A 23850-nucleotide genomic window follows, 5' to 3' on the forward strand; every position below is an offset into this window, starting at 1 on the left:
GGTCCAACGACCCTTTCACAGGGGTCGCCTAAGACCATCCGAAAACACATATATAACTACATATTGTTTACAGTAGCAAAATTACAGTTATGAAGTAGCAACGGACATAATTTTATGGTTGGGGGTCACCACAACACGAGGAACTGTGTTCAAGGGTCGTGGCATTAGGAAGGCTGAGAACCACTGCTATGCAGATATTTTATATGCACCTCGTGTCATTTCTCCAACAACTTGGAGGGGTAGAATTATCTCCATTTTTCAGCTAAGGATGCTGCGGCTCAGAGAGGTGGTCTAATTGCCCGAGGGCACACAGCAGTGTGGCCCGGACTCTACCTTTTATCAAAGGGACTCTCTGCCTCAGTGGACTTTCAATAACAGTCCTTGAAAGAATGAACTAGCAAGAAACATTGCCTCAGTGTAAGGGATCGGCTGTAACAGGCCACCCTGGAGGCCCAGCCACCTCTGGCCGTGGACTCAGCCAGGAGTCTCAGGTCCAAAGTGCAGCCTCGGGGCTCAGTGTCCCTCCTGCAGGCTCCGCCCCGACTCCGCCCGGCTCGCCAGCCACGCCTCCACCGCGGGGAGTGGGATCTCTCTTCCGATCCGAGTTTACCCCGGGCTCCAGCTGCTGCCCGAGGGCCTCTGGGCCCTGCAATCTGGAGCCGGTTCCCCTCCCCTACCCCTCCCTCTCGCCCTCCCTCACTCTTCAAACTTCTTTTTTCCACCCTCTTTAAACTTCAGTCATCCCAGTGCCCGCCTCCTTCACGCCAACCACCCAATCGGTGGCCCTCACTCGCGGCGAGGGCCCGCCCCCTGCCCGCCGGGGGCCAATCCTCCGCGCGCGTGTCGAGCGCTGGGGCGCAGTCCCGAGCGCCCGGCCAGTGACGGCAGCGCGCCGGGCGCCGCGGGCGGGGCGGGCAGGGCGGGCGGCGAGGGCGGGGGCAGGGACCGGGCGGCGGAGGAGCTTGCGGCGGGTTTGAAAGCGGCAGTTTCCTGGCAGCTGGGGCCGGCGTCGGTCTCCGCGCTCCGGCTCCGCAGCGGCCACCTTCGATCCAGGCGCCGGTCTATGGGGATCCTGCGCGTCCCCGACGGATTGTTCCCGCCCCGGCGCTTCCCCGCTGACCTCCCCGCCCCTCAGCCTCCGCCTTTCCCGCCGCTGGGGCGCAGAACCCCCGGGGCCGGCGGTCGCCTGTGACCCCGCCCGACACCCCTCCGGAGCCGCCTGGGGACCGTGCCCTCCTCTTCGCCGCGGTCTCGCCCGCGGGAGAGCCCGGCCAGCCCCGAGGAGCGCTGCCGGGAGGGGCGTCCGAGGGGGGCGTCTCGGGGCTTGGAGCGGCCGGGCCCCCAGCGGGCTGTGGTCCTCGGGGCGCCGGAGCGGCGAGGCCCCCCTCGCCGGGCTGCGCGGGCCGCCCGGGGCCCCCGCCGCCCGCGCGGGGTCTCCCCCATGGTGCAGCGGGGGTCGGGATGTCGAAGACGCTGAAGAAGAAGAAGCACTGGCTGAGCAAGGTGCAGGAGTGCGTGGTGTCCTGGGCCGGGCCCCCGGGCGACCTGGGCGTGGAGATCCGCGGCGGCGCCGAGCGCGGCGAGTTCCCCTACCTGGGGCGGCTCCGCGACGAGCCCGGCGGGGGCACCTGCTGCGTCCTCTCGGGCAAGGCGCCCGGCCCCGGGGATGTGCTGCTGGAGGTGAACGGGACGCCCGTCAGCGGGCTCACCAACCGGGACACCCTGGCTGTCATCCGCCACTTCCGCGAGCCCATCCGTCTCAAGACCGTGAAGCCAGGTAGGCTGTCTGCTGTCTCGGTGGAGGGGAGGTGGGGGCGGGGGGCGTCCTGGGAGCGGCGGCCCCTCCCCACCACGCGATCCCTGGGAGTCTCAGACCTCCGCGGGGTGCGGGACTCCCTGGCGCAGGGGAGGGTGGCCGTGGGCATCCCATTTTGCCGCCGGGAAAACTGAGCTCTCGCCCGGCCGGCCGGGCTGCTCCGGGAGCTGTCACGGGGCTGCGACCCGAAGCCGGGTTGCCTGCGTGGGGAGCAGAGTTTGGGACTCGGGAGGACACCAGCCCTTTTCTGTCCTCCTTTGTGGCCGAGGTCCCCGGGATCGGAGCAGTGCCTTTGGCACAGTCTGACGCATTTTCCAGCAGGGAAGCGGGTCTGGACTGTGGAGGGACTTGGCGCCAAGGTTACCACCACCCAGGGTCCCCGGGGGAGCTGAGCCGCTTGGGTGTCGCCTGCACCCCAGCAGCGCCCGGGGGCTGCCCACCCGACTCTGCCCGCCCAGGTGGTTCAGGCGTGTGGGCACCGATGGGGTCCAGCACATGACAGGCGGCCGAGCACGGTGTGTGCCTGCAGCGAGCCGTTGCCTAGTCTGGGTTTCGAAGGAAGAAGACCTGGCTAGGTGCCTCGCTGAGTGAAATCCTGTGTCAGTCTTGGATTTTTACAGAATTTTATTGGAGGGGGTGGGTGAAACCCCCCACCCCCCCACCCCCCACCCCTACTCCCCGTCGCTCTGGTGTCTCTTGTGCTAGTAAAATCGGCTGCGAAACGTTACGTTGTATGACATTTCTGGTCAGTTTCAAAGCCTGGCTCTGCCGGTGAGCAGTCAGACCCGAACGTCTGCAACAGTCCTTACGCATTTGTAATTGACAAGAGTTGGTCGGTGTCAGCATTGTCAGCATCGGTAGGATGTAGTTCGGTTTTCCGAGATGTTTGTAGGAGAGAGAATGAAGGCTACAACGTTATTAAAAAGCAGACTGTTTTTGCTGAATGTGCCCGACTGCATACACAATGCATCACAATATAATGGGCCGTTTAATTGTGACTTGGGCTAGGAAAGGCAGTCCATCCCTTACCGCAAAATGCTAGAAAATTCCGGAGGAAAATTTAACATGTTGTTTTCCTTATGTGCCCACCTTTCCCCCCCACTCCACCCCACCCTCCTTCTTAGCAGCTCGGGAAATACTTCTTTAATAGTCCTTGAGCTTCATTGCAACTGATGGTTCGTGGTGCATTATACATATGTGCATATATATTGTGGGTGTATACAGAGACACACTCGCATGTGCCTGCAACCTCAAACTAAGATTTTCTTCATATGGTCTGTTCCAGCATATTCATTTTAAGCTGGTCAGTTTGTATGAGGTTTTCTTTTTATTGCTGTTCATTTTCAAAACTTTGGAAGACTTAAAACATCTTTTTCTGGATAGTTTTGTGGATTCAGAAATTCTTTCTTAACTCAAACTTTCGGAGCCATTATGTGGCGAGTAGAGGAAAGGCTTTGGGGCCATAATACAGCCGGTCGGGTTCTGTCTGGAATGTGCCAGATACTATATACCAGCACTTCCTGGTCTAAGTGCCATGTAGTTCAAGCCCTGTGAGTCAGGGACTAATGAGAACATGGCCATCATCGCTTTGTGTTTTGCTCTGATTAGTTAGGGCGTAGGTGAGAGTATAAGTTATTTTCAAAAATACTGTGAGAGTTGATTGGTTGAGGAAGAAGTTTATAGACTGGGGAGCGTATCTTTAATATTAGTCTGGTCTGCATATTATACATTTTCCCAACCTTTATACCAAATTTAAGAAAATAATTCAAATTTAGAGTGTATTTAGTAGTAGTATTTGTGATGAGTAAACATCCTATACCCCAGAATGTAGTTGACAATTTGTAGAGCAATAAAATTTTACTCTAGGCCTGGCCGGGTAGCTCAGTTGGTTAGAGCGTCCTTCTGAGGCACCAAGGTTGTGGGTTCGATTCCTGGTCAGGAATTCCTAAAGGGTATCACAGTGTGTCATCTAAGATTAATATTCTTGTTTCTAGGCAAGTTGTAATTACAAATTTTTTATCTCTTAAAAATAGTATTCTTAATTTCTTAATAGCCTCATGTTAAGCATTATGTTAAATGGCTTTCTTAAATGGCTTTGCTTAAACATTTATAATAAAATAGAAAGGTTTTTGCAGGTGAAGCACACGACTTTATATATTAGAAGTTAAGGACTTGAAGAGGTTATTCATAAAACTTTGAGGGTGATTAAAAACCGCATAAATATTACCTCCAGAGAAGATGAAGATTCTGTACGGTTGGGTTTAAATGAGAAAAGCAGGAAAATACAGAGGAAGGGTATTGAGGAAGGAACCTGGCCTGCACATTGTTTGTTTTTCTTCATTTCATCCAAGTTTGGGAGAGAAATGGATTTTTCAGTTTAATAAGTATTGAAAAGTATATTTAGCACTCTGTCTCTCGTCTCTGTTAGTAACTCTCCGTTAAACTATATTCATAACGTGTCATTTAGAAACCAGCACAATGCCAGAGTAAATGTAACCATGCTGTAAGATGTAGTAATAGCGGGGCATGACCTCATATTGTCTTCTGACAAAGTCCATGGTGGAGGGATGAGCTGGGTGGTGGGGGTGAGCTGGGTGGTGGGGGTGAGCTGGGCTGTGGGGGTGAGCTGGGCGGTGCGGGTGAGCTGGGCCATGGGGGTGAGCTGGCTGGTAGGGGTGAGCTGGCTAGTGGGGGTGAGCTGGGCGGTGGGGGTGAGCTGGGCCATGGGGGTGAGCTGGCTAGTGGGGGTGAGCTGGGTCATGGGGGTGAGCTGGGCCATGGGGGTGAGCTGGGCCATGGGGCTGAGCTGGGCCGTGGGGTAGGCTGCTGAGCACTGATTCTTCCAGCTTGCTCCTTTTCATCTATTAAGAGGAGCCCAGCCAAAGCCACACCATCACCCAGATGACTTAGTGAAGGTTCTTTCCAGCAGTGACTGTCTAGCTTTGATTTGGGGTTTTGATTTTTTTACTTTCCTTTGTTATAATCTTTAATGGAGCTTTGAAAGTAACTCTTTAAAATCTGGTTCCTAATTTGAGGCTTTTCCTGCGAGAGTTGGGGAATTTCTTACTGCATTGTTATTTAGTATTATTATTATAACTACCTAGCACTGGTACTTTCCTGCTTCTAAGAGAATCCTTAGTTCCACCTATTCTTGAACCAACTGGTCACCTGTTTCATAATTACAACCCTGTTGTTTATTTTTCTGCAAAGAAAAAAGTTTTCACTTGCACTTTGTGTTTTCCTGTAGTAAAGGAAGTTGAACTTTGGCCTTCTGAAACTGTTTCATGATATAGTCCTGTGACACCCATTAGTGTCTTTGATTTCACTTCAGAGTATACTTTTAAACAATCCCTACCCCTTTCTTAACTTTTGGATCTTTCCGTGGTTGTTTTTGTTGAGTGGGTAATTTGGGACTTGTGGTGAGTTTTGTGTAGATGGTTGTAATATCTGAAGAAGGGAAGGGTGAGAGAAATTAGAGTTAATTGCTAGCCTCCTAGATTTGCAATCCAAACTTTTCTCCTTACCCCTTTTTAAGGAAAAGAAACTAGAGAGTGGGTGAGGCGGCCCTTGTGAGGAAAAAAAGTATCAAACGTTGATTAACTTTGAAACTTTCCTGCTGTCTCAAAATTTGGTAGCATTTTTTTGTGGGGGGCGGGGGGGGGGGCGGCAGGGGTCTAAAGTTAGTCTTAATAACCCAAGGTTCAGGCTCTGGGCTCCATTCATGGACACATGCAGTTCATGAGTACTGGGCTTATTCCGTAGTGGCAGAACAAACACTTAACACTTGGCCCTTTCCATTTTCAGATCGTTTTTACTTCATTCAGTTTAATGCTAACACTGATTTTCTTGGCACACTACTCAGTGTTCCCTGGGAAGTATAGGGTGTCCCCCCCCCCCCCCCCCCCGAAAGGTATACACACACTTTGAATAGTCATAGAGGCAGTGTTTGTTAAAATACATTTCATTTTCCAAGTTGAGCTTTCAGCTGTTAAACGTGTGTATACCTGTACTTTTTTTTTGGGGGGGGGGCGGGGGGAGACACCCTGTATAAACTGTTTTTCCTCTAAGACCCTGAGATGCCCTTTATGAAACCTCTTGCCCTGCCTGGTTTGGTGCCTTGGTTAGGGTGCTGGTCCTTGGACTCAAGGGTTGCGGCACCCATTTGATTCTGATCGAGGGCGCGTACCTCGGTTGCAGGCTCGATCCCAACCCTGGTTAGGGCCAGTGTGTGCAGGAGGCAACCAACCTAGGTGTCTCTCGTACATCGATGTTTCTCTTTCTCTCCCCTTCCCTCCCACTCTCTCTAAAAAATCAATGGAAAAAATATCCGCGGGTGAGAATTAACCAAAAACAAACAAACAAACAAACAAACAAATAACAAAACAATAAAAAACCACCCCTCTTATTACAGTAGACAAATTTCAGTGACTTCCCCTCCCCCTGGCCTCTAATTTATATAAACTGACGGTAAATCAAATCTCCTGCATTTGTTCAGGTACCTGACTGACGAAGTCAGTGCGTCATCTCAGGTGAATAGCTTCAGAGTATGGCTTTCCTCTCTAACCCTCGGGGCTTTGTAAGGTTTGTGGGCCCTCAGTGTCTGGGGAGTGTGTCGTAGAATTCCATGCTTGTGAACCATGTCAGTCTCACCTGCCAGTTTCAAGCTTCCAATTTCCAAGTCAATTCCAAGTGGTTTGAGAACGGATACATGTTTTGGTATCGAAGACTAGAACTGTGTCTCCTTTGCTTAATTGATCGCTTTTGTTTCCCGTCTAACATCCTGGGAGACAATGGCCTTGCAATACTCCATTTTGGTAGAGAGAACGAGCATCCTCCCTTACAACTGTTGCCAAGGGTAAGATCCTCAGGAGCTGGGGGGCTGGTGCTGTGAGGGACTTGGAGGAAGGGAGGCACATCCATCGCTCTCCTTGTCCTTGAACAACAAATATTCTTCAGAATGTTTTTTTTTTTTAAATGCTTATTTTGCTTTATAAAGAGGACATAAAAAGCTATATTGTCACTGGCTCACATTCATTCCCTCCTCATTTAGTGGTGCGCCCACCATGTGAGCTAGCACTGGCGATAGAAAAAAATAAGATATAAATATGAGTCAGAAGTAGTCTCTGTCTTCAAGAGGCTTACAGTTTGGTGGGAGCTTAATGATTCATTGGAAAGGAGTACCTGGATAAAAGGAGCACCATTTTATCTTTTGCACTTTATCCCAGTTCTTAAATAAAACTTCAGCCAAGCTTCATGTGCCTGGCCCTTGTGGCTCAGCGGTTGAGCACAGACCCATGGAGGTCACGGTTCGAATCCTATCAGGGCACATGCCTGGGTCATGGGCTCTGTCCCCAGTAGGGGGCATGCAGGAGGCAGCTGATTGATGATTCCCTCTCATCATTAATGTTTTTTTCTCTCTCTCTCCCTCTTTCTCTCTCTCTCTCTCCCTTCCTCTCTGAAATCAGTTAAAGAAAAAGTTTCATATGAATTTTGGTGGAAGCTACATTAATGAGTTTGTTGTCTAGTATTCTGTTCTGAAAATGGTGTGTAGTTGCATCTTAAGATTTGGTGTTCTCAAGTCCTTACAAAAAGAGGGCAGTCAAATATAAACAAAATTACCTTTTGAAAAGCCCTTAAGTTTAAATTACCTTTAAAATATACTGTGTTTTATTTACAATGTTTTTAATGATATAACCTGTATTTTATACATTGGATTTATATTGTACCATTTTTGTTGAAAACCAGATGAAATCGTTTGCTTACTTTAAAGAGATCTGTTGTTTGTTTGTTTGTTTTAAAGCCATCTGTTAATTCTGAGAAATGATTCTCATCTGGGCGTGCGTAGTACATTTGTGGAAGTTACTTTTATGTTTTACTGTGGTCCTTGCCACCTGCCCTTGTTTTCTGACTTGGCTGGTTGGGGATGAAATGGTGAATAATTTTGAACTCAGCCTGGCTTTGAAAGATGGATACATTTTGGTTGAATGGAATTAAGATCAGCTCAGTGCTAAGTAAGAAGTGAAGGAGAGAAAAACGCCGGCAAAGAACCTGTAATATGGAAGGGTTTGTAGTCTGGCTCATCTCAGCAGTTTTGTGTGCGCATATAATTTTATTTCGTATAAAAGCACAAAATCCACTTTATAGAATAATTGGAAAGTAGAGGGAAAGCCATATTAATCGACCATATTAATAATTTACATGTGTAAGTAGTTCTATAAGTGTCTCCTATCGGCTTTTTTTTTTTTTTAAAGCTGGAACTGGAAATGTTTTTTCTTCTGTAAATAATATTGGTAAGGTGCTTAATGCAGTTTCTACCTTCCACCTTATTCAACTTGTAATGCTTTCAGTATTTTAATTTAACCCATAATGTAGATGCAATACTACCATTAGCACTGTACCTTAAGGTTAACAGGCTTTCTTGGGTTGCTTCGGAAATCTAGCCAATTTTATGGGAAAACACCATTTGCTAGTCTAGTAAAAAGGGAGCCGAAAATGTGTTTCCACATTGACCCTGCCTTCTCTTTTGTTATAGTCACAGTTGACTGACTTGTTATAGTCACAGTTGACTGACTTGCAGTGCAAAGGGTAGCGCATATATCGCCACTCCCCTAATCGCAGCCATTTTATCCTTAGGCAGCTGATACAGTGGTTCCCAGGGGACACCCCCCACCCCCATGTCAGTTATACCAACATGGCCAGGGGGCATGGACTACATTTTGGGGACCATAATTTGACTTGTGACATATTGAAATACCTGAAAAAAAAGACAGACTGTAGGCACAGATCATAAGATACTTCGTTTCATGAACACTTTACACTAGAGATACTGTTTTAGAGCCTCAATAAGAAATATGGAGGGTCCAACTTTTCTGCTATAATTTATATGGAGATTAGGGCTTCTAAACCTATTATAGAATGGGAAATGTGAAGAAATTTTGCTTCAGATTTAGTCATTACTATAAATTCTTTAAAAAATTTTTTAATTGATTTTAGACAGCAAAGGAGGGAGAGGGAGGAAGAGAGAGAAACATCGATTTGTTGTTCCATTTACTTACATATTTTATTCATTGGTCGATTCTTATATATTTCCTGGCTGGGATGGGGGGCTGTTTGAGCCCAAAATCTGGGCATATCAGGACTATGCTCTAACGGTTAGTAACCAGTTGAGCTACCTGGCCAGGGCTTAATTATGATCTATTCTATGTAGAGACTTCCCTTCTCATCTTGGGCTTACAGTATGAACAGTGACTGATCTACAAATTAAAACTCGCAGGCCTCTTAGGCTCTGGGCTATTTTTTTTTTTTTTTTTTTGCAGAGAATTTTAAACACAACTATTTTTCTTGCTTGAGGAAGCTTGTGCGAGGCTAACCTGTATCTCGTTGCTCTGATGGGAATTACATGTGACTGGGGAATATGGGATTTTACTCTATGTGAGGACATTTAACAGAAATAGCCTTACTAAGGGAAAATACTCCAAAAGGAAGGCAGAAAGAAGTCTTTATTCATAAACGCTTTGTTTTTAACCTAATCAAATAGAATGAAGCGAAATTGGCTTTTTCCCCTCTAATAAAATGACTTTAAAAAGCCACTTTAATGGAGGAGTCCAGACGATCTATTACTGTTTGGATGTGGTTATCCTGTTTACAGCAGGCGCCTTGTGATACGTAGCTTACATCTCAGCAGGAAGGGCAAACAATTCCTAACTCGCGATCCAGTTTATGTACTTGGGAGGATTCTGTAGCGAGTGACAGAAACTCTAGAGAGAGTAATGTAGGCGGAGAGGCATTCATTGGCTCACATACATGACAACGCAGGCACAGGGCATGCGCAGCTCAGTGCACACCCTCCAGTCACCTGACTCCCTTTCCCTCTGGGTTGGCTTCTTTTCTCGGTTGGTTCTCAGAGTAGCGGGGAAGGTGACTGAATCCAAGTCAGACTTCTTATCTTTTTTTCTGGAATCCAATGACAGACCTCATGCAGGGACTTGCATTGGCCCAGTGCCCATCTCTGGGACCAATTGTGGAGAGAGGGCAGTGGGGCTTCATGATGGGCCAGGCCTGGTCCCGTGTCCACGCCTGCAGCTGGTATGAAAAGCGCAATGATGAATAACCGGACCAGAACCCCAGGAGAGGAGGGAGGGGTAGGCCCTTAAAAGATGGGATGCTGGGAGACAGTGCTGGAGGAATTGGCCTCTTGTAAAACATTTAATCTCTCTTATTTTGAAACCAACAGCAATACACAGTTTCCATAAAACTATCATTTTTTTTAAAAAACAGTTATTGGCCATAGACCGAAACCGAGACACCGATTTTCCTAAAATATTATCTTTTTTGTTGTTACAGTTGTTGTTAAATCCTCATCCGAGAATATTTTCCCATTGATTTTTAAAAAAAGAGAGTGAAGGGAGCGGGAGAGACAGAGAGAGAAACATCGATGTGAGAGAGAGACATCATTTGGCTGCCTCACACACCTGCCCTGACCAGGGCCAGGGATTAAGCCTGCAACCGAGGTACGTGCCCCTGATCGTAATCAAACCCGGGGCCCTTCAGTGTACTGGTCTACCCTCTATTCACGGAGCCAAACCAGCTGGAGCAGTGGTTCTCAACCTTCTGGCCCTTTAAATACATGTTGTGACCTCATGTTGTGACCCAACCATAAAATTATTTTCATTGCTACTTCATAACTGTAATGTTGCTACTGTTATAAATCGTAATGTAAATATCTGATGTGCAGGATGGTCTCAGGTGACCCCTGTGAAAGGGTCGTTCAACCGCCAAAGGGGTCGCGACCCACAGGTTGAGAACTGCTGAGCTAGAGCAATATTAACATTTTTGAAAACCTTAACTCTAAAAAATGGCTCTTATCTAAATGCTGTTTCTTAAAAAGAAATTGAGATGTTAATGATACCTTAACGTGCACAATTTAAAAGGACTGCTTGTAGTTTTTCTTTGAATTTTTTTTTATGTCAGATATGATTCTCTAAATCAATACTGCTTGTTCTTAGGTAGATGGGCTACTTGGGAGGACCATTTCATTATCTTTGGCATTGAGAAAATGATTATTAGTCTAGTTAGTGCAGTTTTTAAAAAATATATATTTTATTGATTTTTTACAGAGAGGAAGGGAGAGGGATAGAGAGTTAGAAACATCGATGAGAGAGAAGCATCGATCAGCTGCCTCCTGCACACTCCCCACTGAGAATGTGCCTGCAACCAAGGTACATGACCTTGACTGGAATCGAACCTGGGACCCTTCAGTCCGCAGTCCGACTCTCTATCCAGTGAGCCAAACCAGCTAGGGCAGTTAGCACAGTTTTTTAAACGTAATACAGGGGTGGGCAAAAGTAGATTTACAGTTGCATTGTGACACTCTTTTGAGTTAATGACACTATTGCAATAACCATAACCTCCATGTCTTTTTCCATATGAGCAACTGTAAACCTACTTTTGCCCACCCCTGAGTGGTACCATTTTGAAAGTGAAATTCTCAAGTCATTGCTTTCCGAGCTGTTTTGCTGTTAAAACAATGGCCTTTTAAAAACGTAACTGGAGACTGCATTATTATTGTATTATTTCTAAGGGTTGGTTCCCTAATGATAGCTTTTTACCCATGATCTCATACAAGTTACACATAAAGGAAGTACTTCACTGACTCTTAACGTTGAAACACTGCTTAAGTGTGTAATGTGGTGTCTGTGTAATCATCAAAACAGTTGTCTGGCAAGCATTGCAGGGTAACGTCTGACCACCTTGGTTAAGTTTTTGTCCTGCCTGCCCTGCACGGGGGCACAGAGGTACTTGGAGTGGAGGTGGAGGGCTGAAGGGGAGGGGTGGGCACCCTGAATATCTTATCACACTACTAGAGGCTCAGTGCATGAATTCGTGCATGGGTGGGGCTGGCCACCTGCCCCGATGGGGGCCAATTGGGTCTGGGCCGGTGGGGGGTAGGGGACGTGGGAGGTTGGCTGGCCAGCCCCACCCCTGATTGGGGGGAGGGGCTGCAGTAGGTTGAGGAGGGCTTATGGGGGGGACCCCCTGATCAGGCCGGTTGTCCACTGTAATGCGTGTCATAGCGAACTGGTTGTTCTGGTTGTTCTGTCGTTCCGGTTGCTTGGCTTTTATATAAGTAGATTTTTATATTCTACTTAATGTCTTCAACTTTGGTGCCATAAAAACAATTGTCATGTCAGCCTTCCGTCTGGGAATGACGTGCACAGTAGCAGCTTTGCAGTTGTGCCTGGTAGTTGGGCCTTCAGAGAGTGTGAAATGTGGTTAGGTTATTGGTAAATGCACGTGTTGCACATAAAAATGAGCATCCATGGAACTGGGTGTGAGGTATCAATAAGAATCACAGGAGGGCCTGTGTATGTTCACACTGGGTCATGTTCCCTTGGGATTTCTTTAGCCCGTCTGTGGAAAATCACCGTGTCTACTGCAGAAGCCTGCTAGCATCCGACTTCTCCAACATTAATTCCATAGATTGCCTAATTAAGCCCTGAAATCTGTTACAATAATTCGAACTTCCTTACCTCTGCTCACAGAACTGTGCTTTTACCCACCTCGCTGTCTTTCGACAGAACACTGTGTCAAAACATTATTCATGTTAGCTAAGGATACTATTCACTGATTTCGGTGTTTGATTTTTGTTGGAATGTACACGCTAATGAAAAAATTGGATTCCCTTTGAATAGGATTAGATTTGCTAACTAAAGCGCTCTCTCACATCGTGCTGTTGATGAGTGAAATGACACCTGCAACTCCCTTTGGTGGCAACTGTCAGTTGACAGCCTTGCTCTCAGTCTCATCGGGCTCTTCCGACTTGGGGACTTGTCATGGTAACACTGGCTGCCACCAAAGCAGCAGCCATGTTCCGGGGTGTCATCCACCCACCGCGTTTGGTTTACAAGGACCTGCGTGTTGGCGCACACGTGTTGCCTGTAAAGAAATGTTACTCGCCATGGGCTGGGTCTCATCGCCTCCCTTGTACGCACGACAGAACGGAGGCGTGCTTGGAAAGATGACACAGCGCGGGTCACACAGGCTCCCAGGGAGGACCGTGAGCTGCAGCAGTCCTCCCTCACTTCCCAGAGAGCATGATTTCACCACGTCTGACAAATCCGTCTGACTTCCTCTTTCTCTATTAAAGTGAAAACCCCCCACACTCCTGAATTGTTTGAGTGGGTGTCAAACCCGGGGACACACTGGGCAAGTGCCGAGAATAAAAGCTCCGTTGCTTGATTCTCTTTCTAAACAAAGTTTGTGGCAGTGCAGTGTCATCTGTACAGCTCAACTGCACAGTCGATCGGTTATTCCCAAGAATCGCCAAGCATCACCGTTAGCATTAATTCTGGCTGCCTTAGCGAGGCAGAATTTTCAGCGGTTTGGGTAGAATAGGCACTCTTAGGAGACGCCTCCTTGTGAGATTGTGTCCTTGATGCTGGAGATGGCACCTTGTTCTCCTGTTCCCTGTCCGCTTGCTCTGCAATTCCCTCCCAGAAGGTGTCGGTCAGCCCACTTACCTGGAGGCAGGAAGCCTTGAAAAAAGGCTCTGATGAACGGAGAGGCATGAATATGCGTTGGAGTTAAGACGTTTTTTCGTTAAGTATGCAGACCCTTGTCAAAGTACACGTCGCTGAAGCAAAACTTTGCCAAGCTGGGCAGGGAGGAACTCCTTGTGCTCGAGTGGATGTCTCCCGTTCCAGGCCTGAAGGGCCGCGCAGGACGGCGGTTCTTTTGAAGAGGCGGCTGGAGCAGGTGCGGAGGACCGCCAGCTCTCATTCTTGAAGTGTTTGTGCTGTTGTGTTTTCCACTTGGGCTCAAAGTCAGTCAGCCGGTCACCTGGGAGGAACCATAGCCATCCGTCCAATACCCCCAGTCTACAGATGGGTAACTGCTCGGGACTCCCGGCAGGAAGCTGGCGGAGGGGGGGACCAGGACGCAGGTTCCTTTCATTGTTCTGGTTTCGGGCCTAAGAATTTTTGTAGGAAGTTGTGGGGGTGGTGGTGGGGGTGGGGAGAGAGAGAATCTGTTCAACATGACTGTCTCTTTATGAAATCTGTGTTCTTTTGGGATTACGTGGGGCGTGCTGACTCGGTGGGTGAGGCCATCACCGCATGGGCGTGGCTAGAGGCAGGGAGGAGGGGTGACCCAGGAGCTGGAGCACGGGACAGGCGTTGGCATCACTACATGCCACAGGCTTCCAGGGCATCTGTAGCCTCCGTAATGCTGCAGCGTACGGTGAGCCGGCCCGATAGCCGAATGTTCTTGTTCGTTGGATTAGCTTTGCAAACGAAGCTTTCCATCAGAAATGGTCTTCACGGCGCTCGCGTGGGATCCTCGTAAATGGATGCTGCCATGTGGAGATCGCGTGGGGGGATGTCATCCCAACCAGGGGATGACAGAGGGGGAAGGTGATAAAGAGAGAGGATGAGTTTTAGGTCTAGGGCCTGCTCAAGGACCTGGTAGATGAACCATCGAGGGCACTTTTGGCTCCCTGAGCTTGTCTGGCTGTGAGGATGGTTGACGTGACTGAAAGGGGCCAGGACAGGTCGATGTCTCAGGGCACCGAGAGCTGGCAGCGCAGAGGAGAAGGAGCGCACCTGTGAGAGGCCAGCTGAAGAAAGGGGATAAGGAGGCGACTGTGGGGAGACGGCATTCACTGGGTGAAACGGATGGGAAGGGTGATCTGTTGCATGTCTGGGAAAGAACAGCATGACTGTAGACAGGAAACAAATCTTGCTACGAGCAGCCTTTGCAGCATCAGCCAGGGTTCCGTGCAGGAAGAGAAAGGGATATCACGTAGGGAGCCAGTTGCATAGAGCACCTCTGTGGGGCTTGGAGGGCTGGGCTCCAGGCCAGGCCTCTGAGAACGACTTCCAGGACACCTTGCAGCCACTCGCCACGGGAGCTGTCACCTCTGCCGTGGTCAGGGAAGTGGCAGGGAGGAGGGTGTCACTGAAATCACGGCGGGAAGATGCCACTGTAGCTGTGATCACAGCGATGACAATAGTCATTGCTGTAGCCATCATAGCTGTTGGAGTTTGGAATGTAGCGTCTGGCCACGGCTGTGACAGCTTCTTGAGGCCCGTGAACGGGTGGCTCGATGCTGGAATGCTGCATCTGGCACTGCTGCCACTGTCCTCAACACCCTCAGTGCTGGAGACTGGGCGGGGGCATGGCCATGACCTTCTTTGCTAAGTTGAAAGCAGCTAAAACCACAGGCCGATGGGCTCCGCTTCCCTCCTGCCTTCCTGACTGTGTCCTGCACCCTAACGGTGGCGTCAGGTTTGCAGCCTGAATGCTAGCTGTAAAGGAGTCTGGACAAATACAGTTTTCAGTTTCCCAACCTCTGCATTTCTGGAAGGCCTGCTAGAAGGAGGTGGATGCTGAGTGCCAGCTGAACCTTCCGGACACTCACCTTATTAAAGACAGGATTTTAAGTGCAAGGTAGCCCTTTCTTGACAACTGTGATGCCCGTGAGCTGCTCCTTTTGAAGGGACCTGTCATTGGCATGATCATGGCCGATGGACTGTTAACATCTGTAGTGACCTTTTGTACGCGGTTGGCTTGTGTCTGTCCGACCTGCTGTCTCTGCTGCTGAGACATCTACGTTTTATGTCACTTGATCTCAGGCTCCCCTGCAACCTGCAGGCATCTCAACTGAAGCAACCACTTCGTAGGCTGGTCAGCAACCTGCGACTTCTGGGGCTTAAAAAGATGAATGGAGCCAGTCAGACTCTTTCCTGGGGATTTGAACGAAGACAGAATGGAAGGAATTTCCAATTAGGAGTCGGAGCTCGAGATGAGAGGTTTTGCCGTGATGTGCCGGGATTGGCTGTACTCTTTCCTGAGACTGTTCAGTTTTCGGGAATTTGGCGAGTTAGTTGTCCAACACAGACATTTAAAAAATGATAATTAAAGAAAGGAGCAACAGGGCATTGTCATGGCAATGTGGTTTTGGCTATTGCGTGTTGGAGCAGTGGTCAGATTAAGGAACTTGAGGGTATGCATAAAAAAGAGGCTGTTCAGCATGGGGAGGGTGTAGAGCTGAGTTTTTGGTTCCGTTGACCTTATCTGACACAAAGGACTCTCTCTGGCATTGAACTGATGGAAGAGTAAAACTTAACCTAGGCTTGACATCGTTACAACCTGAGAATATTTCCAAAGTTCAGGGACAGGCTGGCTCCACACCCGAGAAAGCTTTTGCTCAAGGGACAGTGGCACTTCATGCTTGTTAGGGTCGCTCCTGTGGGCCTGTGGCCTTGTACAGGGTCTTAGGTTCTCAACAAGGAATTCACAGCAGCGTTCTCTGAAGACCATCCCATGAGATCTGAGGGCTGTAGTGCCCTCTGAATGTGTGGCCCTGGGGGCGGGGGGTGGGGGGTGGTGTGGGGGAGGGCAGGCTCCTCTGTGTTGACACAGGCCACTCACTGGCTGACCGATTGGGATATAATGTGTGCACTCAAAATTTCTGTCCAACATTGGTTTGCAACATTATCATTCAGCATCTGAATAGACTATATCGTGCTCACCACCAAAAGCCTAGTTTCCATCTGTCCCCAGACAGTTGACCCCGTGTACCCATTTCACCCTCCCTTTCACCCCCATCCCCTCTGGTAACCACCAATTTGCTACTCATCTCTCTGAGTATTTTGGTGGTGGTTCATTTTTAAAAATATTCCACAGGAGTAAAAGAAATCATGAAGTATTTGCCTTTTTCTGTCTGGCTTATTTCATTTAGCATAATACTCCCAAGGTTCATCCCTGTTGTCACAAGTAGCAGGATTTCACCTTCTTATGGGTGAGTTGTACTCCATTTACACATGTACTGCATCTTCTTTATCCAATTTTCTGTCGTTGAACACTTAGATTGTTTCCATATTTTAGCTGTTATAAACAATGCTACAGTGAGCATAGAGATGTATATGTCTATTTGAATTAGTATTTTCTTGTTCTTCAGGTACATACCCAGAAGTGGAACCTGGATCATATAGTAGTTCTATTCTTAATTTTAAATTATTGATTTCAGAGAGGAAGGGAGAGGAAGAGAGAGATAGAAACATCCATGATGAGAGAGAATCATTGATCAGCTGCCTCCTGCACGTCCCCTACTGAGGATCGAGCCCTCAACCCGGGCATGTGTCCTTGACCAGAATCAAAGCTGGGACCCTTCAGTCCGCAGGCCAACACTGTATCCACTGAGCCAAACCGGCTAGGGCTATTCCTAATTTTTGAGTCCTACTGTTTCCCATAGTGGCTGTACTAATTTACATTCCCACCAATGGTGTACAAGGAGGGTTCACTTTCTCTGCATCCTTGCCAGCATTCTTGTCTTTTTGATAACAGCCATTCTAACAGATGTGAGGCGATATCTCGCTGTGGTTTTGATTTGCATTCCCCGAATAATTAGTGCTGTGGAACATCTTCTCATGTGCCTGTTGGACATCTGTGTGTCCTCTAGGAAAAAGGTCTCTTCAGATCCTCTGCCCACTTTTTAGTCGGGTGGTTGTTTTTGCTGAGATGTACGAGTTCTGTATATGTTTTGGAGATGAACCCTTTATCGGACGTATGATCTGCAGATCGTCTTTTTCTAGTCAGTAGGTTGCCTTTGTGTTTGTTGGTTTCCTCTGCTGTCTGCACTCAAAATTGAGGTGCTGTGAGAGGGGATCTACTGACAAGCCCAGGTATTAAAATGCCTCCTGAACCACCTCTCCTTCCATATCTTGCAGGAAATTCAGCTCCTTTATAACCTCATGGGGCCACCATCCTATGTGTTGACTTGGACCATTGTTCGGTGCACATGACTAGTTCTCATCAGCTATAGACCCATGTTCCACAGTTAGAGCGCCGGCCTTATTCTTCTTATAACTGAAAGTCTGTACCCTTTTACCACCCCCCCCCATTTGCCCCACCCCCAGCCCCTGACAATCAGTCACCATTCTACTGTTTCTGCGAGTTTGCCCTTACGTCACAGTGGCTTGCTCCTGCACTTGTCTCCCCAGCACCGTTTTCTCTGTCCTCACGGCTGTGGCAGGAATTGGTAGCATTTACCAAATGCACCACCGATTGTGGGGGTGGGGAGCAAGGGTCAAGGTTGCAGGGGCCACGCAGAACTGCGCACAAACTACTGTCATGGGAGAAGGAACTGTGAGTAAGCAGGAAAACTGACGCGTCATGTTAGGCTGAGCGGGGATGACAGCAGAGCCCTGGGAAGGGGCTGCACGTCCTCCTCCCCAGGCCCAGAGTCGTTCTGGAGTCTTCCTCCAGCTCCAGGCCCCCGGGGGTCAGCCCCGTTTTACTCCCTGCTCCTGGTGTTATGTGAAACTTCGAGTTCCTCTGTGTTATCTACCTTAACATCACTCTGGAATTTTATTTTGCTTACTATGTTGATGGGCGCTTTTCTCACGGAGAGGAGGCGGTATGTTAAAAGTTTGGGTTCAGCTGAAACCGGTTTGGCTCAGTGGATAGAGCGTCAGTCTGCGGACTGGGAGGTCCCAGGTTTGATTCCGGTCAGGGGCATGTACCTTGGTTTCGAGCACATCCCCAGTGGGAGATGTGCAGGAGGCAGCTGATCGATGTTTCTCTCTCATCGATGTTTCTGACTCTCTATCTTTCTCCCTTCCTCTCTGTAAAAAAATCAATAAAATATATTAAAAAAAATAAATAAATACAAGTTTGGGTTCAGGTTTTCTGGGCTCGACGTGGAGGTACATTAGGGAGAAAGAAGTGAGATAGAGAATTTCCAGAGGGGACAGCTGCGGCTTACAGTTCAAGGTCCCCACCCCTCCCCCAATACATGCTATGTTAGAATAAGATTGAAATCTCTATAAGGGATGATTATCATGAGTACATGTTTGTCTTTTGATTTACATAAATATACATATCTCTTAGCCTGAGGCATTTTTCATCTGTAAACATTGCCCAGAGGATGGGTGGGAGCTGCTGGTCCGCAGAGCGGCTTGTTACTGTGTAAGTGCCCCTGCCTCAGGGCCGGAACCCCGGGGGGGGGGGGGGGCAGCTGGCAGCTCTCTCTTTGCTCCCGTGGCTTCTGCCTGTGCCCGTAGGAGCCGCTGAGGTGCAGACCGCAGATGTGCACCGTCTGTGTCGGTGGCTCCCAGCCTCGGCCTCCTCCCTGCCTTTGATCCGCTGCTCGCTCTCTGCCCATCTCTCCAGCTTTGTTTTCTCTCTGTGCCCATCGCCTCTCCCACGCGTCTCCGCTTTCCCAAGGAAAACCCGGCCTGTGCGGATCCCGCCGGCCAGGGCGGCTGCTGAACCTCGTTCGCGTGGGGTGTCTGGGGCCGGGGGTCCGTGAAAACCTAGGGTGGGTCCTTCTGTTTGTTATGTGTGTCCTTCCTTAGACACCCTCGAGCGGCTCTTTACCCCCGGCACATGCGTGTGTATGTGATCTTTTGTTCTATTTCTGGACTTGGAACTATTCCAGAAGCTTGGTCCCTAGATGGATAATATTTTACTGTTTATTTGATAGCCTTGTTCCAGAGGTTCTTGTTGGACTACATGTAGCAAACCACACACTCTCTTTTAAAAAGTCATTGAAAAGAAGAGCGATTGGAAATGGGCCTTTGGAGGGCCAATAGATAATCTCTTAGGGTACTTTCTTACTAAATGAAAGAATAAAAACGGTCTAATTGTATGTAGCATACGAATCCACTGTCCAAGCATTATAATGCACATGAGAATTTAACCAGCATTTTTAATGTATTCGGTAACCTCTTATGATGAAGAACAGTATAGAAATACCATTACAAACACACTGAGTGGAAATGTGTGTAGTTTTTCTCATTACCCGAGTTTGCAAACTTTTCACCTTCTGAGGTACTATTTTTCTCCATCGCTGGTACTGGTGGCGATTGAAGAAGCATCTGAACAGATGTTACTAAAAGCTCACAGCTCTCCTGTGGTCATTTTCTAATTTCTGGGGCCTGACTAGACGAGTGGATACGGTCAGAATTTCTTTTGTGCCTATGCGGAGCCCCGTCTTTAAGTAGTGCTACAGCCTCACTGAGCTGTTCCTAAGTTTACTGAAATGCCTGGAGTGCGGTCCTCCCAAACCACTTGGCCAAGCCCCTTTCTCTCCCAGAAGTTGTTTTTTAAAATATATTTTTATTGATATCAGAGAGGAAGGGAGGAGGAGAGAGAGAGACAGAAACATCAATGATGAGAGAGAATCATTGACCGGCTGCCTCCTGCACGCCCCCTACTGGGGATAGAACCCAAACCCTGGCATGTGTCCTGACCAGGAATTCAACCATGACCTCCTGGTTCACAGGTCAATGCTCAACCACTGAGCCCAGAGTTTTCAACATCCCAGCCAAAGGGAAGCGCAAGTTCAAAGGCCTCACCGTAAGAAGTGGGTGTGTAACAGGACCAGAAAGGCCAGTGTGGCTGGCACCTAGTGAACGGGTGGAGAGGGACAGGGATGAGATCAAAGTAGACAGGGCCAGGGGGGGTCTGTGAGCCTGGGTCAGGGGGCCTGGGTTTCCTTTGTTCTTAGTGCCCCTGGGAATTGCAAGCTTGGAGGCTGATTGTCTCGTGTCCATTTCACAAAGCCATTGTGATTTGGGAGCGGGGGTGGGGGGCGGAGGGTGAGGGGAGAGGGATACCTTTTAGTTTAGGTGAAAGATGATGGATCGGGCAGGTACAGAGTCGTGGCAGCGAAGTGAAGTGGACGGATTTGAGATGTGTTTTGAAAGAGGATCTAGCAGACGTGCGGATAGATGGCAGATGAGGGAAGAAGAGGAATTCAGGGTAACTTCTAGTTTTTTGCTTTGCGCAACTTGGTGAGTGGTGCCATTTCCAGGGATAGGAAAGATGGCAGCCTGGGAGGGCCACTCAGGCTTTCTTTCTGTGGAGGAGGCATATTTAGCACCTAGTCAGGGGTGGGCAAACTTTTTGACTCGAGGGCCACAATGGGTTCTTAAACTGGACCGGAGGGCCGGAACAAAAGCATGGATGGAGTGTTTGTGTGAACTAATATAAATTCAAAGTAAACATCATTACATAAAAGGGTACGGTCTTTTTTTTTATTTTTAGTTTTATTCATTTCAAACGGGCCGGATCCGGCCCGCGGGCCGTAGTTTGCCCACGGCTGACCTAGATCATTTTCTCAACTTTTTACTCTACTTGCTTGATTACATAGTACTCCCTCTCTATCCACCCCTTAGTCTTTCCTACTTTAAAAAAAAAAAAATTATATATATATATATATATATTATTGATTTTTTACAGAGAGGAAGGGGGAGGGATGGAGAATTAGAAACATCGATGAGAGAGAGAGAGACATCGATCAGCTGCCTCCTGCACACTCCCTACTGGGGATGTGCCCGCAACCAAGGTACGTGCCCTTGACCGGAATCGAATCCGGTACCCTTGAGTCCGCAGGCTGACGCTCTATCCACTGAGCCAAACCGGTTAGGGCCTTTCCTACTTTTTTAAGCATTTCAAAGTAAATTGAATACATTTCCCCAGGGAAGGCTTTCAGATGTCCATTTTTCCTCCTTTTACAGATGAGAACACTGAGGCTGGGAGAAAGTGGCAGGCTCAAGGTCATGTGGCTAATTATTGGTGGACCAGGGATTAGCATACAGGTGATCATTTGTCTGGGGCTCTAACTTGGTTCTTTTTTTTTTTTTTTACGTAAATAAGAATAAAAATGAATTTTGGAAACCGCACAAGTTTTGCTGCCAACTGGTTTATGTGCTAAAAATCTTTTGGACTCACATTTTGGAGGCAAAATGCAAAGGCTGCAGAACTACTGTTGCGTTGGATTGGATTACAGAGTTAGCTCAGCACTTAGGACTTGTTGGAACTCACAGTCTGATGGTGTAGAATTGAGGACATTTTCAGATGTTGTTTGGTCCAGGAATGTAGCCTGGGATTGGTCCAAGCGTTAATCCTCTTGTTGGCAAGGCCCCGTGCAATTAATTAGCCAATGTTCCTTGCATGCCTACTATGCACTGAGCCTGCGCCAGGCCGCAATACAAAAGGGAATGATTCATTTCCTTTCTTTCAAGGAATTTAGCCTTTGACTTTTGTTCCAGTTTTCTGAAATCGCTCTCCATCTTTCGCTGTATGTTTGTTTTAAAAATATGTAATAAAAGGTGAAGTTCAAAAAGATAGAGAAGCTTATTCAATCGAGGTAAACACACACACACACCACAGAACCACCTCAGCCTCAGGGAAAAATTAAATGCACACAGACTTGGGCTGGAGAGTTTTCCTTTGCTTCGTGTGAGGACCTTATTTTCTAAGGCGTGAAACGATGTGATGTCTTTTTCGTTTCTACCTGATGGAGTTAACCAGCCAGGTTAACAGGTGAGTCAGCGGCAGACTTGGAAGTGAATGATTTAAGGGGGTCCAAAAAGATGAGACATGTTTGTCTTTTAAAAAGCGACACTGTCTTATGTTAATGTCATTTTTTATGCTTTCTTCAACAACAAACATTTTCACGATTTATTGACTTCTGATCATTAGGGTTTTAAGGAAATGAACCAATAGGGCGTGTGTTCTTTCCTGGGCTGTGATTTTCCTCCGTTCTAACATTTACTGTCCTCCAAACTCTCTCAACAGTTTGCAGACTAATTTCTCATGAGTACCCAATGTGGATCCTCCATTTTAGCCAAACCAAAGGATTTTCCAGGCTTCTTCAAATCCAGTGCTAAACTTATTTCCTTCAGGAGTTTTTCTAGTATTACTCTATTACCATTTGTATTTCTGTACTTAAGTAGTTCCGGACTTTGCCATTATACATTAGTAATATTATAGCTCTTAGTCCAGTAATTCAGACTCCACCATGGTGATGGAATTGTTCTATTACCAACGCTGAGAAAAACGCTCAAATTTACATTAATCAATAAAACACTGTCTAGACTGGAGGGCACGTCTATACTTTCGACTGAAGGCCTTCACCTTGGTGGAAAGGTTCAAGGGGAACGCAGTTTACTCCCCGAGGTTTGACAAGGAACAAGAGAAACGAGTGGAATGTAGTTCCTTGTCAGTGAGAATTAGAAAAAAAAAACACAGAAGGAGAAGCAGCCCAAATTAATGACCATTTGAACTTATTTGGAATATGTTTCGCCCCGGAGTTGACTTTTTAAAACCTCCCCTTTTTACAGACACAACACAAACACAAAATGACTTTACGCAGTTGCATTAAGCAGGTCGTGTGTCCTTTTTTTCCTTTTTGAACCTCACCTTTGGGAACAAAGTTCAGTAAGGGAGAGAGGTGGCATTGTTCCCCATACACCGAATATGCACATGGTTTTATAAAGTATAAGATTATCATATGGGAGTTTTTTCTTTAACTTCTTCGATTTATTCTTGTGAAATATTCCTGAAGTTTTCCCACTTAGCACAGGAAGCCTGGCTAGTTTGGTCATACTCAGCACCAGTTTGGTAGTAGACTTAAAGGACGTCGTCATTGGCATTAGGGAGGGATCTGGCTGAGGCCTAGACATAGGTAAGACTAGAAAGGGGAATTAGCACTTGGTAACTCCTCCCTCTTACTCCCCCCATCCCATCCTCATTTTCACTTCTTGCTATTATTTTCCTGTGTCTGGACACTGTCCCCTGCCTGTCCAGTCCCACCCCCCTCTCCTTGATTGGCACACCCCACCACTTGGCATTTCCCATACATGGGTGTCAGGAAAGCTATCTCGTTAACCTACCGAACTAAGTTATACCAAACTGATGGGACGAATTGCCGCGGCTGAACGCACTCAGGGATATCTCCCCCTTCACCTCCTATATGACGCAAAAGAACAGAATTTTAAGCAAAGTTGTAAGAACTTTTCCTGCAGTCACCCCTTTCAACTTATTCTGCCTAATTGAACTGACTCTGGACAGTACAAGGGAGGAGGTATCTGGGGTTCCTCACCCACCCACTCCTTGGTCGGCACATTCTTCAGGCCTGAGGGCTACGTCCCCCCATCTGTCTTCTTACCAGATTGCTTTCTGGAACAGTGTTTGTTGTCCAAAATAAATTAATTGAGGGAGTGCCCTGTCTTCAGAGATTCTTT

At 47.8% G+C, this 23850-nt stretch overlaps 1 protein-coding gene across 2 annotated transcripts in view; it reads left to right on the forward strand.

Annotated features, from left to right (window-relative positions):
* The first annotated feature begins 991 nt into the window (after positions 1-991).
* Positions 992-23850, forward strand: part of MAGI3 (membrane associated guanylate kinase, WW and PDZ domain containing 3) — a 144072-nt gene continuing 121213 nt past the window's right edge. For both annotated transcript variants that reach the window (XM_070396698.1, XM_070396699.1), the window contains exon 1: positions 992-1777. In XM_070396698.1, coding sequence (XP_070252799.1) covers positions 1462-1777 — 316 coding nt within the window. In that variant the 5' untranslated portion in view covers positions 992-1461. The remainder of the gene's footprint in view (positions 1778-23850) is intronic.

This window comes from Myotis yumanensis, unplaced genomic scaffold, assembly GCF_028538775.1.
Source record: "Myotis yumanensis isolate MYYU_CA2020_CCGP unplaced genomic scaffold, mMyoYum1.0.hap1 SCAF_17, whole genome shotgun sequence".
NCBI classification, from domain to species: domain Eukaryota; kingdom Metazoa; phylum Chordata; class Mammalia; order Chiroptera; family Vespertilionidae; genus Myotis; species Myotis yumanensis.